At 37.2% G+C, this 17,920-nt stretch overlaps 2 protein-coding genes across 4 annotated transcripts in view; one reads left to right on the top strand and one right to left on the bottom strand.

Annotated features, from left to right (window-relative positions):
- Positions 1–281: 281 nt before the first annotated feature.
- Positions 282–12,520, top strand: TDO2 (tryptophan 2,3-dioxygenase). The gene is made up of 12 exons (XM_072120791.1): positions 282–381; positions 470–575; positions 933–1,023; positions 2,045–2,115; positions 6,022–6,149; positions 6,689–6,875; positions 7,028–7,135; positions 7,452–7,563; positions 8,123–8,180; positions 8,270–8,349; positions 10,539–10,629; positions 11,334–12,520. The coding sequence occupies exons 1-12, from the start codon at positions 347–349 to the stop codon at positions 11,488–11,490; spliced, it is 1,224 nt and encodes a 407-aa protein (XP_071976892.1). The 5' UTR covers positions 282–346; the 3' UTR covers positions 11,491–12,520.
- Positions 12,521–13,973: 1,453 nt separating this feature from the next.
- The window catches only part of CTSO (cathepsin O), a 45,100-nt gene continuing 41,153 nt past the window's right edge, over positions 13,974–17,920 (bottom strand). For all 3 annotated transcript variants that reach the window (XM_072120769.1, XM_072120778.1, XM_072120762.1), the window contains exons 6-8: positions 17,386–17,549; positions 16,402–16,494; positions 13,974–15,085 (exon numbers count right to left, since the gene is read on the bottom strand). In XM_072120769.1, the coding sequence (XP_071976870.1) occupies positions 15,051–15,085; positions 16,402–16,494; positions 17,386–17,549 (292 nt within the window). In that variant the 3' untranslated portion in view covers positions 13,974–15,050. The remainder of the gene's footprint in view (positions 15,086–16,401; positions 16,495–17,385; positions 17,550–17,920) is intronic.

Genomic DNA, 17,920 nt, shown 5'->3' with positions numbered 1-17,920 from the left:
TCTTTCCAAATAACACAGAGTAGTACCTTTAACTCTTGTGCTACATGCTTATTATTGCAGTGACATAAATTGATCAACTAACCAATGGAGGTCTAAAAAGCCTGCAATCTATTGCTATACAACTACTCCAGTGTATTGAAAGCCCCTCAACTTAGGAAAAAGTCACCGTAAACAGATCACCTGGTCATTGTTTGGTCATTGTTTAATAATTATTGACATGGCATGGGTAGAGAGAGGGAACAGTAATGTGATTGGGTAAGAGTACACGGGCAGCAGCTATATATACTAGCGCACGTTGGGAATGTCTAGGTCATTGGACATTGAAGCGGACATCATAACATAAACAATGAGTGGCTGTCCGTTTATGGGGACGAGGCATCAGTAAGTATTTGTGCACTCAAATATGATTATACTGAACTGATTGAATATCTATGAATGTTGTAAATATCTCTCATATGATCTCTTTAAGGTACACTTTCAGCGAATTATCTCTAGAAGATAAAAATGGAAGTGACTCACAAGAAGGAATTAATAAGGCCAGCAGAGGAGGACTGATATATGGGGACTATTTACAAGTATGTGATGCCATATTTATAAAGCAGTACAATAAATAATGGCATAATACATATAATTACGAATGTAGAGATTGTATACATGAAAGGCCATGCCATATGCTATTATCATTGCTCCATTCTTACTGCCGCAGAGCAGAATCTATAGTAATAGTCTAGAGAACCAATCGTTACATTAGCTATTGCCTAATTTTTTTAAGTTCTAGTAAACATCAAAGTATAAGATGTAAAATGTTACTTATACAATGGTAAGTTATAAATTATTTACAAAAACTTTTATTATATATTTTTATACTTAAAATTATAATACTTAAATATGTTTATTAAATAATTTACTAAATATCATTTATTGTTTTGAAGCTTCAGAAGGTGTTGGATGCCCAAGAGCTACAGAGTGAAAAAAAGGGAAATAAAATTCACGATGAGCACCTTTTTATAGTCACTCATCAAGGTATGTGGGGAAAAACCACTATAGTAGAACCACAATGTATTGTCCAGCTCCCCTCCTAGAGTGGAGGGGTCAGGCTCCCGTAGTACTAGACATGTGTTCATATAAAGCAAGTTGGACCAGTACTCCTCATCCATAAAGTTCAGATTGCTTTATTCAGTGTACATGACACTCAAACCGGGAAGATTTTATCCATCGGATGCATTTCCGACCCTTATGTCCTTGTTCATAGCTATCGCAGGGCAGGAGCTTCGATGATTATCCAGCCTTGTCCAAACCTTATTTATATAGGTGTTAATATGTTTTAACTTGTGACTTATTAGAACGTACCCCTTTGGTTGTGGGTATATGGAGAGAGATCACAGGCCTCTGGTGGATGCTTAGAGATCAGGCTGAATGACAAGCTTTGCTGGAGGCATTCACATAGACAACACCCGTGTGTTGCCTGTGGATGTTTGCTGTAATATGTTTGCAGCAAACACCCACCTTGTATGGAGATGGTTCTGCCCGCAAGTCAGGGACATGTTGAATTACTTCAAAAACATCTAATAACATGAATTATAAAGCAAATTATATTATATATTTTTAAAATGAGAATATTTAAGAAAAATACTGTATATTATTTCTATACTGCAATACTGTTGATTTCAAAGCAATGCAGGTTAGAAGTGCCATCATGCACACTGTATACCATATAAAGGTATAATGTTGTAAGAAGTCCAGAAGTAAACTCTGTTAAAAATCCATTACCTATGTATAAACAGTATGATATTTACAATGCAAAATACATTATAATATATGCTACTGTCTATGTGTTAAAATAATATACATAGCTTTACTTTATATCACCTTAATATCACAAAGTTACTAGTATTTTTAACATTTATCTGAAATGTAGGGGGCCTATGCTTATAAAAATTAGAGTAAGGCAAGATAAAACATCTTATGACTTCTTAAGTATACCACAGGTACCAGCACAAGCACAAACCTGCTATTTACAATGTTTTCTTTGTTTTTGCTGTAGCATATGAACTTTGGTTCAAGCAAATACTCTGGGAACTAGATTCTGTCAGAGAAATCTTCCAAAATGGACACGTAAGTTAACAGTTTATGTAAGACAAACATCACAATATTTTTCTGGGTTTATATGTTGAGATTCTTTTAGTGAAAGAAAAACCGACAATGGTCACAAAAATAACTTGAATCTGACAAAAGTAAATTACATTTCTATGAAAATGAACAAATGGAGGACAGACATTGCTTTTCAACCATGCATTCACAAAATTAACACCTTTGTGCACCAGGACGAACTATATCATCCTTGTGCTGCATGGGGTCTATAAAGAGAGAGCTCACAAGCTGTGCTCTCTCCATACACAGCTGGTGTAGGCTGAATAATACAGCTGACGCCCGCAAGTGCTGGCACCGATCGCAGCACCTAACTTACCATTACATAGGCGAGGGTTGCCATGGCAGCCTAAAGTCTCATTGAGACTCGTAGGCTTGCCATGTGTAATGATCTCTAATAGCCAGAAGATGGCAGGCTATTAGAGATCATCAGTAATATTGCTATATACTGCAATACAGTAGTAATGCAGTATATAGTATTAGAAATCAGACCCTGCAGGGTTGAAGTATCTTGGAAGGTGTGAAATAATGGTAAAAAAAATGTAAACATTAAAAAAAAAAAAAAGTAATTAAAGTAAAAAATTTAAATCACCCCCCTTTCCTTAGATCACATATAAAAGTAAGTAAAGAGTAAGGGTTTATGTTCAGTATAACCGCGTCCCAAAATGTCCGATCTATATAATAACGATTATTCCCGGCATTTAACCCCGTAATAGAAAATAGTGCCCCAAAGTTGCCATTTTGAAGAATATTAAAAATCCTATAAAAAGTGATCAAAAGGCCATACAGTCCTCAAAATGGTAGCATTAAAAATGTCATTAAAAGTTGCAACAAAAAAAAACCCACCAACCACAGCACCATACACTGAAGTATGAAAAAGTTATTAAAGCCATAACATGGCAAAATTAAGAATTAAAAAAAAAAAAATCTTGTAAATCCTATATAAATTTGGTATTCCGGTGATTGTTTCGACCCAAACAATAAAAGGAGACATGTGATTTAGGGTGCACAGTGAAAGCCGTAAAATCCAAGCCCCCAAGAAAATGGTGCAATTGCATTTTTTTCACCAATTTCACTGCATTTGGAATTTTTGTCCAGCTTCCCAGTACATGGCATGGAATATTAAACACTGTCACTATGAAGTGCAATTTGTTACGCAGAAAACAAGCCCTCATACAGATTTTTATATGGAAAAATAAAAAACGTATGGGTTTTTGAATCAAAGGAAATGTCAGGAGAGAAAAATGAAAACACAAAAACGAAAATGGGCCTGGTCGTTAAGGGTTTAAAAAAAATAAATAAATAAAACTCATAAAACAGACCTGGACAGAAACGATGGTTCCCATAACTTAATATTTTGAGGCAATTGCTGCAATCACACTATTTCTTTATAAGACGGCATCTTTCAGCTCCTTCCAAAGATATTAAGATTTAGGTCTGGGGTTATAGAAGGCCAATTCAGAATAGTCCAATGTTTTCCTCTTAGCCATTCTTGGGTGTTTTTACCTGCGAGTTTTGGGTCATTATCCTTTTGCAAGACAGAGACCAAGCTTTCTGACACTGGTTAGCACATTTCTCTCTAGATTCAAGATACCATGTGCCAGATGCAGCAAGGGTATATATATATATAGAGAGAGAGATGGGAGAGATGTAAATGCATATTAATATACTTTAACCTCTTAACGCTCAGCGTCCGATATATCGGACGCTGAGCTCAGTGAGTTAGCGCTCAGCGTCCGATATATCGGACGCTGAGCTGATGCCGGTTTGGCTCAAGATCTGAGCCGAACCGGCATCGGGAAACACGGGGTGCCGGCTGTGACTAATAGCCGGCACCCCAGTGTAACACCCGCGATCGGAGTTGACTCCGATCGCGGGTGCTTAACCCGTTAAATGCCGCGGTCAGCGCGACCGCGGCATCTAACATGCCTCTGGGGGGTCTATCCCCCACGATCGGCCCCCCCGAACCGTTTTCGGGGGGCGCCGATCGTTGCTATAGTAACTCTGGGGTCCGATCTGGACCCCAGAGTTACCTGCAAGAATTGCCAGTAAGATGGCGTCTGTGACGTCATCTTACTGGCAAAGTGCCAGCCTATGCAAGTGCATAGGCTGACACTGATAATACTCTGCAATACATGAGTATTGCAGAATATTATCATGAAGAAGCAATCAGAAGATTGCTTCTTCATGTCCCATGGTATAAAAGTGAAAAAGTAAAAAAAAAAATGTTATTCAATAAAAAAATAAAGTAATAAATCACTAAAAATGCCCCAAACCCCCAAAACATATAAAGAGACATATAACTCAAAAAAAAGTCTAAATCATAACACAAACCCCACATATATAGTATCACCGCGTCCGTAACAACCCGTAGAATAAAAGTAAATCATTATTGAACCCCCACGATAAACGCCGTAAAAAAAAACTGCTATAAACCTTCCAAAAATTATGATTTTTAGCTATTCAATCCCACAAAAAATGCTATAAAATGCGATCAAAAAACCATGTGTACTCCGACATGATACTGGTGCAAAGTACAACATGTCCCGCAAAAAACAAGCCATCAACCAGCTCCGTAGCCAAAAAAGTAACAATGTTATGCCACTTGGAAGACGGCAATACATAAATGATAGATTTTTCCCCACATTAGGGTTTTGTTTGACAAATTTAGTAAAACGTAAGAAAATATATTCAAGTCTGGTATCCCCGTAATCGTATCAACCCATAGAATAAAGATAACATGATTATTAGTCTATACGGTGAACACCAAAAAAAAAAAAGAGTAAAAAATCCAGTACAGAATTGATGCTTTTCTACTCCTGCCCTCAAAAAAAGTTCCTAAATTTTCAACAATAGGTGATACCAACCCCAAAATGGTAACAATGGAAAAAGCATCTCATCCCGCAAAAAAAATGGCATCACATGGCCCCAATAACGCAAAAGCGAAAATTTTATAGCCTTCAAAAGGGGCCAATGAGGAAACTAAAATCCTGGCAGCTGCAGGGCGCTCCTTCCCTTCTGCGTCTCGCTGTGCGCCCATAAAACAAGTAACGGCCACATGTGGGGGGTCTTTGTACTCAGGAGAAATTGCAGAACAAATTGTATGGTGGGTTTTCTCTTTTTATATTTTGGAAATGTGTAAATTTTAGTGCTAAATGAACGTATAAGGGAACAATTTGACCATTCTAAATTTCACCTCCATTTTGATTCAATTACTATGAAGATCTCAAGGGGTTAACAATCTTCGTAAAAGCGGTTTCTGATAGCTTGAGGGGTGCAGATTTGAAAATGGGTTGGTTATATAGGGGGGTTTTGATGCTAAATATGTAAAATTTCATTCCAAACTGTATTTATCCCCAAAATAGTCAATTCTGAAAATCCGGAAAAGCGATATTCTTTTTGTAAGCCGCGTGACATCAAAATAAATTATCCAGACATATCAAAAATTATGAAAATGTAAAGTAGACAAATGGGAAATGTTATTCAGCAACTTATTTAGGTGGTAAATCTATCTGCCTGAAAACGCAATGATTTTGAATTTCGAAAATGGCAAATTTTTCAAAAAATTTATCATATTTTCTTTTTTTTTGTAAATAAACGCAAAACTTATCAGCCAAAATTTACCACTAAAATGAAATACAACATGTGGGGAAAAAACAATCTCAGAATCGTTTTGATAAGTAACAGTGTTCAAAAGTTATAACCATATAAAGCGACGCAGGTCAGAATCCAAAAAATCGGGCTGAGCCTTAACCTGCAAAATGGCTGCGTCCTTAAGGGGTTAAACACCAATGAATATTTTGACATGATATACACATACAAAAATACAGATTCTTAGGCATTTTGTTTATTACATATGTTTATTTCTTGCAGGTAAGAGATGAAAGAAATATGTTGAAAGTTGTGACTCGTATTCATCGTATTTCCATGATTCTCAAATTACTGGTTGAACAATTCTCAGTTCTAGAAACAATGACCCCCATGGATTTCTTTGATTTCAGGTAGGACATTAACTTACTATGAAATTCAGTGCAGGAACAGCAAGCAACTCAGCATTTGCTAGCCATAACTACCTGGCAAATCCATACTCAAAGCAGAACACTCACCAGGAAGAAGGAATGGTTATGCCTACTGACAGGGGTCTCCTATCTAGGATCTACATTGAGGCTACCTGCAAATGAACATGTTCCAATAGGTTGGTCCGATTCCCACGGACTGCACACCTTGCACAGGACAGTAGTCCTTACATCATACAGCCACTACCGTAACAGTGAATACAGTTCTCGCCCTGAAGTCCGGCCGGCAGATAGAATACTCTTGCATGATATTGCAGCCGGTCTATCAGCATGGCAGAATATATACATACCCTTCCCGGTAACAAAAATAACCACGGGGTGCACATAGGTGAATCTTGCCCTCAGACTTTATGATAACAGATCATTTGATTTCAGATGCAAAATTGATTTTAGACCATTAGCCGTTTTAAAGCTTTGAAATTTCGTATTTGTAAATTATATTGTATATTGTTTTTCTTCTTAAGGGAATACTTGTCACCAGCTTCTGGATTTCAGAGCTTGCAGTTTCGTCTTCTGGAAAATAAAATAGGTGTTCCAGAAAGTCTGAGAGTTCCTTACAACCGACGCCATTACCGTGATAATTTCAAGGGAAAAGAAAATGGATTGCTTCTGAGATCCGAGGAGGAACCTACCCTTCTGGGCCTTGTAGAGGTAGCTTAGTGCTTGCAATCCATTAGGTATTAAGAACAATAGATATGAGTGGTAGAACAACATTATTCAGATTATGCACATTTCTAATTTATCAAGCAAATGATACATGTTTAAGAACCATAATGATAAAGAACCATATGTTTTAATTTAAGGCATGGCTGGAACGCACACCCGGCTTGGAAGAGGTTGGCTTTAACTTTTGGGGAAAGTTACAAGTCAATATATTTCAAGGATTAGAGGAGGAGCTCCAAAAGGTTAAGGTAATATACAACAAATGCTATTAACTCTAAATAATTCCTTCTAGATTCTCTAAGTTCCAATATTTATATATGATCAACCTAGATCTTTAGTAAAGGATTATGGAAAGTAACAGGTTGGAAAAAGCAATGATCATCAAGACAATAGATGCATAAAATATGAAGGAACATTTTATCATTTTCTACATGTCTACAATGATCAAGAGCACTTACAAAGCTCCGCATACCTAAGAAATCTTATTTGAGCCTTATAATTGTATTTGGTAGGAAGCAGGTCAAAACAGATATTAACAGCAACATGTTTGCTTATTGTTATTAGGCCAAACCAGACTCAGAAGACAAGGAAGAACAATTGGCAGAGCTTCAGAAACAAAGAGAAGTCTTTACAGCTTTGTTTGATGAGAAGCGACATGAACATCTTCTAAGTAAAGGTAACATTTCACTAAGATCTCACGTAAAGTGTTCAACAAAACTCTTTTAAAGCAATGTACTATACATATTATTCTGTATTCATGTCATCACTTGTATCACTGACAATGAAAGGACAATGTATAAATATATATGATCCGTTATATTATGCAAGTGTGATATATCATAAGTATTTAATATACATAATTTGATTAAGTTCACTACAGCCAGTCTCAAACGGCAAAACAAAAAGAGGATAAAAAAAAAAAACAAAATTAAAAGTCAAAAAACTTTCCAATAACTTTCTCTCTAGGTTTCAATATATTTCACTCCTGGTCTTGGCATTTTACTATTACATGACCAAATATGCTAAATAAGCCTAAAGTCTTCTTATTGTTGCTTCTGTGCTCCCCACATTTCTGCAATGGTCACTATAACAATATATGTGAAGTCATCACTGCAGAATCAGGGGGATTATGAGGGACAGCTTTGAATTTTTTCACCATTATCTTAAAATCCAAGGTATGGATAATCTGCTATATAGCTTTATCTATAATTAGGTCTTGTTTCAATGTTTTACAGGAGAAAGAAGACTGTCATATAAAGCACTGAAGGGAGCTTTAATGATATATTTCTATAGGTACAGTGAAAGATTTTTCAGCATATTAATATTTTCTTATGTGCAGTATTTGAAAATCCTGAAGCTAAATTTTAAAATTTTTTTCCAAGGGAGGAACCACGGTTCCAAGTCCCATTTCAACTCCTGACTTCTCTTATGGACATTGATATTTTGATGACCAAATGGAGATGTAAGTATAAAATGTAGAAAATAAAATGTTTGTTCCTCAATAAGAACCCTAATACTACTGGCATCTCAGATAACAATAAACAGTGTGGTTACCACAATGACTTTAGATGGCAAGAATACAAAAACTGTCAACCTCTCCACATAGACTTTGAATTCTATTGATTTAGGTGTCAATACAATATTTGAAAAAACAAGTATTTAAATGATATTAAAATAAGGTAAAATGCAATTTCACAACCTACAGCAGATTCCTCTGTGTCATTATTTACCAAAATTAAAAACAAATGCAGACACACCTTGTGCCTTGATGAGAACCTGCAGGTCACGACAGATGTGCTAAGACCGTGCTTCCAGATAATTCTATGCCTACCTCGCAGATTTTCACAAAAATGAACTGGCTCAGGCTGTAGTTAGTACACTGGTGCAAAACTTCCCCTCTGGCGGGGACATCGCACATCACTGCCCCCATAGACGTCTATTACACATGCTCGCAGTTAGAACACACTGTCTGACCACACTGTGACTGAGCTGCAAAATATAGGCCATGTTCTATATTGCTCCGCTTTCAATGGAGAGGGGAGGGCAAGGAGCGATCATCCCTACTCTCTCCTGGACTACGGCCCATAGTGAAGAAGAGAAAAAACAAAAACAAACAGAGTAAGGCTAGAAAAGAGCTTACCTTGTCAAATTCTTGGTTGTGTGGGCATTGCCGTTTACGGTAGTGGACTGGAGAAAGGTCGTTCCTTTGGCTGGAATGCCAGACGGTGGGAATTCTGAAGCTCCAAGACTCCAAGATTACCAAGCACCTGTGAAGGGCTGGTAGCAAGCAGTTTTGGGGAAATGAACAGGAAAAATAGGAGCTATATCGGGGCAATAATACCGAATTGTGCAATAGAAATAAAAATAATTTATTTGATGGTTTTAAGGAAAGAAGGTTTATTTATTGATAAAAGTCCTGGATGACGCGTTTTAGGTCCAACTGACCCTTTCTCAAATAATGGACATTAAAAGATAGATCCTACATAAAACAAACAAGTGTATCCCCGAAATGTGTCATCCAGGACTTTTATCAATAAATAAATCCTTCTTCCCTTAAAACCAAAGAAATCATTTTTTATTACTACCGCACAATTCAGTATTAGCGCCCCGATATAGCTTGTATTTTTTCCTGAACATTTCCCCAAAACTGGGCTACGGCCCAGGCAAGCATATGTTCGTGCGTAAGGGGCCGTATGACTATTATACTATACACAACCTGCTAAAATGGATGTGCCAGCCAGGCTGTTCAGCAGATGCCATCATTCTCCCCTTTTCCCAGGACAGTGAGGGGAGGGAGTTACAGAGACTGGAAAAGACAAAGCACACAAAGAAATAAATAGTTTTCATCCTGTATATCTATTTTAAACTGAGTAGCTGCAGGGTGGAGGTGCACTGTGTGTGGATACATGATGGGCAGACAGTACACAGGACAGAGCAGACATAAAAGAGCTGCTTCCTGTAATCACTGAGCAGTGACAGATGAGCACTCTGAATAGCCCACTCACTCACCCCTGCATCATGTAAAAGGGGTAGTCCACTTTCAACAAATAATTAATATGGTCTGTGTGGGGAAAGGTTATACATTCTGTATCAATTCCTCATGGTTTTCTAGATCTCTGCTTGCCATCCTGCTATAGAAAGCTTGTATGTTTCCTTCCAGTTGATAGAAATCTGTCAATGGTCATGTGATGGACATGCAGGTGCCTGATACATTATTATCTAATAGCTCTGATTAGAAAATCGTGATGAATCGATACAGAAAATATTAAAATTATATGACTTTTCCTTACAAAAACTATATATATTATTTGCTGAAAGTGGACAAATCTATTTAAGTGCACGACAAGATCCATTTAGTTTTATGGGGATGTTAAGGCTGAAACCTTCAGCTGTCCATAAGATGTGAATATACAGACATTTAAAATGTAGACTGGTGCTTTATTTAACCTATAGGTCACCTATTCTCTCTTGCTAAGAATCTGACTGGGACAGTCCTGGAGATGACTGTTGTGGTACAACCCCTTTAAAATGAATGAGATATCAAACTTTTTACACTGCTTAAAAATAAAGTTTCAACATATAAAAATGACTGACTCAAGAACTGGGAAAGGATCAGTATTAGTAATATTTAACTATGATCTTATTCAACAGATAATCATGTTTGCATGGTGCACAGAATGATTGGAAGCAAAGCTGGAACTGGTGGCTCTTCTGGCTACCATTACTTGCGCTCAACAGTAAGGTAAGATGACAGGAAGAAGAAAACAAATGTAGAAATAATTTTTATATAACTGAGGGCAATGCTGATACTTATACTGTAAACTATGGAAAATGTTGGGTACATTAGTTATTGTAGGGCTACTAAAACCACTTATAGTCCACTTATAGTGGAGATTATGGTGGTCAAGAACAGTCGAATGTCATTTTCCACTGTGTCCAAACTGTGGCTATCCAGTTTTTACACTGCTACAACTCCTAGCATACTATGACAACCACAGTTCCACATGTTATATATTGCAGATGAACTGAAAAATAAGAGCATAAGAAGCCATGTTGTTATGTTAAAAACTATTTGGATCACTAACAGCAAGTAGAGAGCCTGAACTTATATAATGTGGCAGATCATCTTATACCTCTAACATTAGTTGACTTTGCTTATGCCTGAAAATTGCATTCTAAATTTGTCGCAGCAGTAGCCCGATCGTCAAAGGATTATTTGCGAAAATTAGAATAGCTGGCGCTTATTGCCAAGTCAATGTGATTTACTAAGCAAAATATACCAGAATTCAAGTCCATTGTGCACCAAATAAAAATCTGTCCAACATGCCTTGTGCCACATTAAAAGGTAATACCTAGAAATATAATTATTCCCTTCCTGTAAATAATTATAAATACTGGAAGCTAAAAAAAAATCACTGTAAATGAACTGTCTTTTTTCTTCCGCAGTGACAGATACAAAGTATTTGTTGATCTCTTCAACCTCTCAACATTTTTGGTGCCAAGACACTGGGTACCTCGACTGAACCCGAGCATCCACAAATTCCTATATACCGCCGAATGTTGTGACAGCTCCTATTTCAGCAGTGATGACAGTGATGAGTAAAAGATCTGTATTAAAGCAACACAATTTTTTTTTCTATTACCATTGCTTTGCTTTGGTACAAGAAACAAGAAAAACAAACTAGAATTTGTCTTAAGTGATGAAGCTGGTTCTACACCTACCTTGAAAATATCAAGTCAAAAGTCAATTGTTTTATCTTTTAACTCTTAAACACTGGTACAATAATGGAAATCTCAGGAAAACCGCTGGTTGAGGGTGTCATTCTACCGTAGTAAAAATGGCCTTCCTACTAAAAAGTCGACTTTTAGCCCTTTTAAGAAAAACTTGATATTCAAAGTGATTTTTATTATATCATTGTTATGTATGCAAATTGTGGCACCATATTGTTTATTGTCAAAACTTAAAATATACAATTATTTAAACACATATACTATATTTAACTGGAAAAATAGTGCAAGTTTTAAGGTAATACAGGCAGTCCCCGGGTAACATACAAGATAGGGTCTTTAGGTTTGTTCTTAAGTTGAATTTGTATGTAAGTCGGAACTGTATATTTTATCATTGTAATCCCAGACAGAACTTTTTTGGTCTCTGTGACAATTGGATTTTAAAAATGTTAGATTGTCATAAGAATCAATATTAACACTAAAGCTTCATTACAGACGCCTGTGATAACTGTTACAGCTGATCATTGTAGTCTAGGACTAAAGTACAATAAATTACCAATATCCAGAGGTCCGTTTGTAACTAGGGGTTGTATGTAAGTCGAGTGTTCTTAAGTAGGGGACCGCCTGTATAACCCCTGATATAATAAATAGTAGAATGTAATATATTTAAGCGTTTACCTCCATTGTATAGTCTTCTATGTATAATGTATAATCCCATTATATGTACAAACTTTATTAAATACAACATTGTTTATTTTGTAGATACCATAGATTTAATATTAAACAGAATATTTCAAAAAATACAATTCAATACAATTCACTGTAAATATAAAATGTGCAAAATATACAATATTTTACTACAATGTAATGTACTTTATAATAAAAATATGATAATAAATTGGTAATCTGAGTGAAATTATTATTTCGTTAAATGATCTGTTAAAGTAAAAGTTGCAAATAAAACTGATTTTATAGGACAAAGTCATTTGAATGGTATCAATTTTACACTGGGCATGTCTAGTTATGGAAGGAGACGCAAGTAATACCTTCTGATGAGACACAGGCATCACTACGAGTATGTCCCAATGATAAGTTTCTACAGACACAACTAGCTGAATAACTACAAGCAGTAAATGGTAGTAATGAATGCCACCACTGATATAAGTGCAATCGTGCAGCTACTGGGCACCATAGAAGGGCTTTCACCCATGCATGGTTAGCCGCAACTTGTCTAATCTGAGGTTCCTTGTGTAAATAAATGGCAGTTATCCCATTGTACAATAAGAGATACAAGTTATTTATGGATAACTTTTTTTATGGTTACTGGCCAATGTCCATATAATATACAACAATATATCAACATATTTTACAGAGCAAAAACTATAGTGCAATCTTAAAAATGGGTTTATCCATTTATAACTCTTATACTCTATTCACAGAATAGGGAATGAGCAGGCATGGTTTCAGTCATAACAAATTCTATGCCACAACATGGGGCTCAGACACTAGGAGAGGGTGGGGCACACAGTTTTTGGATGCAGCTGGTTCAAGCAACTGGGGAGAAACAAGATCCTAACTTTCATCTCACTTGGATGTTCTGTATTGGTGTGGAATTGTATATTAGGTAAAACAATTCCATAATTGGAAATACGTTTTTGATTCCTGGGAGTCCAATATCTTACTCTTAGTGATCATGAATGCGGGGTCCTAACTGGAGCGTGTGAATAGAGTGGTGGTGTGCACAGCACTCAATGCACTTCTATAGGGCTACTAAGGTAATCTGTGTTTGGTAGGCTATAATGTGGGACTTGTCATTTTAAAACAAATCAAGGAATTCATTAAGGTGTTGACAGCATTAGAGATATGCAAAATGGAAGGTCTCTAATTGAAAATATATGCATTATAAAAACACACTAGTGTATACAGTCCTCAAACTGGATAGACCATACATTAGAAAATGAAAAAGGACAAGTTACATGCATAAGTGTGGTTTCACACTGGCGTTTTTTTCACATCAGTGATTTCTCACTGAAGCCATTTTGGCTTATGGACACATACAGATTGGTTCTCTCTTCCTGGTTTCAGTGATTTTCCACTGAGGTCCTACTGAACCGTACTTTTCAATGGGCTTTCTTACACTTTAGTTTAGAACCTGTTCTTTTTGTGTTCACTGACAACTTTGGATCAGTGGGAAAAAAACTGATCACTGAAAAAAAAACTAAAATTGTGGAAAAGCCCAGTGAAAAGAATGGGTCAGTAAGGCATCAGTGAAAAATCACTAAAGCCAGGAAGAGGAAACCAATCTGTATGTGTCCATAAGCCTTAACGTCTTCAGTGCAAAATCACTGATGTGGAAAAAAAAAAAAAAAAAACGCCAACGTGAAACCACCTTTACGCATCATAGAAAATCCCTTTTTGTATTAAGGCCTTTTTTGATCATAGGTCACCATTGTGGTTTGAAGAAATTGCCTAAATTGGTACAAGACTGGGTAATCTAAGCCAATAAATCATTAGGGTATAGTATACAGCAGTGACATTTATTAGATATAGTGTGTATGTACGCAGATACCTCTATGCACAGTTTTAGTATAGTATTCTTTGCAATGTAGTTACCTCAGAGTGCCGGATGGAAATTTTTCCAGACCTATGCGTCTGTTCGCCAGCATAAGTTTATGGGTACACTTAGTGTATACACCTGGAGCTTTACCAGCATAAATATTGAGTGTATTAAAAAATGTGGTGAGAATCTATCCTTACTTGTATCATTACATCACTTTTCCTTTAATCCTAAAAAGACAAATTAAAAAGGGGCTGGCCACAAATACAAGAGTCACCAATATTGTACTTAACCTGGTAAACTTTCTCTCTGTAGTCAGTGCGAGTCCCAAGTCATGTGGTTGCAGGGGCATGCAAAGGACATCCACATGCCCCTCGGACCACTGATGGTAGTGGTGTTCATGGAGGGTCTGCCTGCAGTCGTTGGCACACAGGAGGTCTCTGGAAGTCCTGAATCTTTATTTTGTCGGATAAGTTTACCAAGGCAAGCACAATATGAGCGACCCTAATAGGGCCATGTACTTACCCTTGAAACTTTTGTATTAGTGGCTAACCAATTTAATTCAGATGAAAGATGGTCATTACCTCTCATGGTTGTTCGTGTAAATACTTCCCTTTCTCTGTCAATGCAAAATCAAGAAAGGGGCCTATTCAAGTCCCCCAGCAAGCAATATGTTTACATCACATTCTCAGTACTAGATCACTGGTTGTGAAACAGACTATTTATGAGGAAGGTAAAAGAAAGGAAATACGATTTGTTCACTCTCAATTTTCTAGATGTCCTAGAGGAGACAAAAGTGTTTGAGGTGGACCTGACACATTACGGAGGTCAATGTTACATGTGGTCTTCCATTATGGTATTCCTATTTTCTGTTCTTATCACATCAATGGGAAAGTCACAAAGTCTGCTATCCCTGCAAAGAAATTACCAACAAAACATTAGTTTATTAATATTAAGTAAAAACCTTTGACCACTATAATGGTGATCATAGGTCAACAACCCTGCAAACTATACTTTATTCAGAGGAAGGATTTCTTTAATACCTTACATGCAATTTTGCCAGTTACATCAATTCCTTACTCAGTTTTCGGTGGAGTTAACATTAAAACAGATTTCTGCTTTTTCAGCTCCAAACTCCTCCTCAACTCATCACAGCAATCAAAAGTCATAACCTTTAATAGGACATGGATTGGCTGACAGGAATATAGGATCGGCTCTAACGGTTTTTGCTAGGTAACTATGTGACCTGGATTAGCCATTTCCTTAAAATTTAACATTGTGTTTCAAATTACAAACTTCTGCACAATCCTTTCACAAGCATAAAATACATTTAAAAATTGTAAAACGAAAATTGCAGTGTATACTTTTGGGGATGAATAAGAAAGTCTTCCCTTTTCTCCAGTCGGTGATCTAACAACCACTGATCATCAACTTCCTGCAGATTTTCAATATTCAGTTACTAACTTCGTTAAGCTTTCTTATTTGTGCCCAACCCATTCACGTGTAACGGAGCGTACTAGAATTTGGCCCAAAATGACAATCAATGCTCCTGTATTTATGGATCAGGGAAGCAAAATTTAGTGACGAATATGCTTGAATCCATTACAGTTTAAAGGAAACCTAGCATCAGGAATTCTACCTAATAAGGTATATTGGATAGTAGGTTTCTATTAAAACCCTAAGCCCTAAACTAGGGAGTAAAGGATACTCCGTGGCCCAGTAGCCTATGCTGTCACACCATTTTCCATGTCCTCTGCATACTCCTCTGTGGCAGAGCACACATGCGTATTGTGGCAGCTGCCGGCACTGAAGGGGCTACTGCGCATGCTTAAAACTTAAAGGGGTATTCCGGGAATATGAACGTCTGACACAAAACCCATGATGATATAAATAAATGAATATAACAATACTCAATGTCACTAGTCACAAAACGGAGCTTAAATAATTTGATTTTATGATTTACAAAATGTATGGCCTCTCTAAAGTAGGTGGAGTTATCACTAAGATGGCCGCCACTGGAAACTACAAGTTCCATGATCCTTTAGTTCTCAGTAACTCCTCCTGCCTCTTATACTCTGCTCCCCGTGAAGATATAACAGGTTTTATTGCTCTGTTACCATAGTAATGATGTGTAACTGCCATCGCAAAAACACTGGCCATACTGGATGAACTGCACCCCAACCCATAGACCCTACTGTAGTTAAAGCTAGTCATTAAAATAAAACTCACCGCAAATGTTCTTTCCCATTTTGACATGAACATATCCATCTATACCCCAAGATGTACCCCAAGAATTCTTCACTATCCAATAAGGGGTGTTACCTGTAAAAAAAAAAAAAGAATTTATATACAACTAAATAACAAAAAAATTTAAAAATGAGGATTTGTTTTCAGAGCCAAATAATGTACAAGAAAATTAATTTTGATGTACAGTGGCACAGATTTTGATCATGTTAAAGCAGCATTCTGGTGATCCCCCCCCTCCTTTCATTATATCCCTAGTGCCCCAGTATGTACAGGTCAGTGGGGGAAATGAATTAAGACTGGGGAATTGTACGCCAGTCTTGATAATCGCTGCACTGGCAAATTACTTTACTAAGATGTATAGACTATACGAAATCTATTATAAATTTGGCTATAGTAAATTAACCAGTCCAGGGCATACCCAAAATATATCCTGACTATTACCATATAAACTAAAGTACAGTATAAGCAGAGTTTTTCAGCACAATTTTTGTGCTGAAAATTCCCCACTCTGCTTATACTCGGGTATATAAAAAAATACCCTTACCTACACCCCAGGCAGGTCCTCTTCTTTCTTCATGTGTGCCAGCTCCAGGTCGGTGACAGGTTCATGCAGCTCCTCTTCTTTCTTTATGTGCAGCGGCTGACATCATAGCCTGTGCGCCGGCCGGGCTGTGTCGGCACACATTAAGAAAGAAGCTACCCCAGGCGTCGGAATAGTGAGTACTCAGTTTATTTTTTTTATGTGCTAGGCATACTGGGGGCTGGCTGGCTATATACAGTACTACAAGAGGGCTGGCTGGGGGTTAGCTGTCTGGCTATATACTGGGGAGGTATACATTTCCTACCCTATACATTTCCAACCCTAGGCTTATTCTCGAGTCAATAGGTTTTCCAAGTTTTTGGTAAAATTAGGTGCCTTGGCTTTTACTCGAGTATATATGGTATTTTAAGAAAGTGACTTCTTACCTGTTGTATCAAAACCCACTACAAGGACGGCGTGATTGGAATGTCCACTGGAACAGTGATGCTGAATTATCCCTCCAAGGTAGTCCTGCCAGCTCAAGGCATCAACTATGACTGCCAATGGCCCAAATCTTATCAACAGGTTCATCATTTTCTCTTCAACACCACTGTAGAAAAATATGGCAATGGTCAATAGGAATGAAAGATACTAATCTCCTACACAAAAATAAGTGAAAGAAAACTTATTGTACACAAACATGTCTAATCATGTAGGGTCATGTTCATTACCCTGTGGCTTCTGCAAATCTACAAGTATGCTGTAAGGACATGTCACACCTACAATAGTATAGGCTAGAGACCTTGGCTTTAAATATCATCACATTTTACAAGCAAAATGATAAATGGTTTGATTAAGGCCCCTTCCACACTAGCGAGTGTGATGCGATGAACTCGCATCACACTCGCAACGCAAGCTGCCGGGAACGCACGGCCCGGACGCTGCACCGCGGTAGTGAACTGACATGCTGAGTTCACTCCC

This window comes from Engystomops pustulosus, chromosome 1, assembly GCF_040894005.1.
Source record: "Engystomops pustulosus chromosome 1, aEngPut4.maternal, whole genome shotgun sequence".
Classification (NCBI taxonomy): domain Eukaryota; kingdom Metazoa; phylum Chordata; class Amphibia; order Anura; family Leptodactylidae; genus Engystomops; species Engystomops pustulosus.
This window is presented reverse-complemented; position numbering and strand designations above follow the sequence as displayed.

Bases quoted from the DNA above. Each gene is read 5' to 3' on its own strand.
- TDO2 (XM_072120791.1), top strand. From the start codon at position 347: ATGAGTGGCTGTCCGTTTATGGGGACGAGGCATCA. The intron at 382-469 runs GTAAGTATTTGT...GATCTCTTTAAG, and splicing joins TTTATGGGGACGAGGCATCA to GTACACTTTCAGCGAATTAT. The intron at 7,564-8,122 runs GTAACATTTCAC...AATGTTTTACAG, and splicing joins TGAACATCTTCTAAGTAAAG to GAGAAAGAAGACTGTCATAT.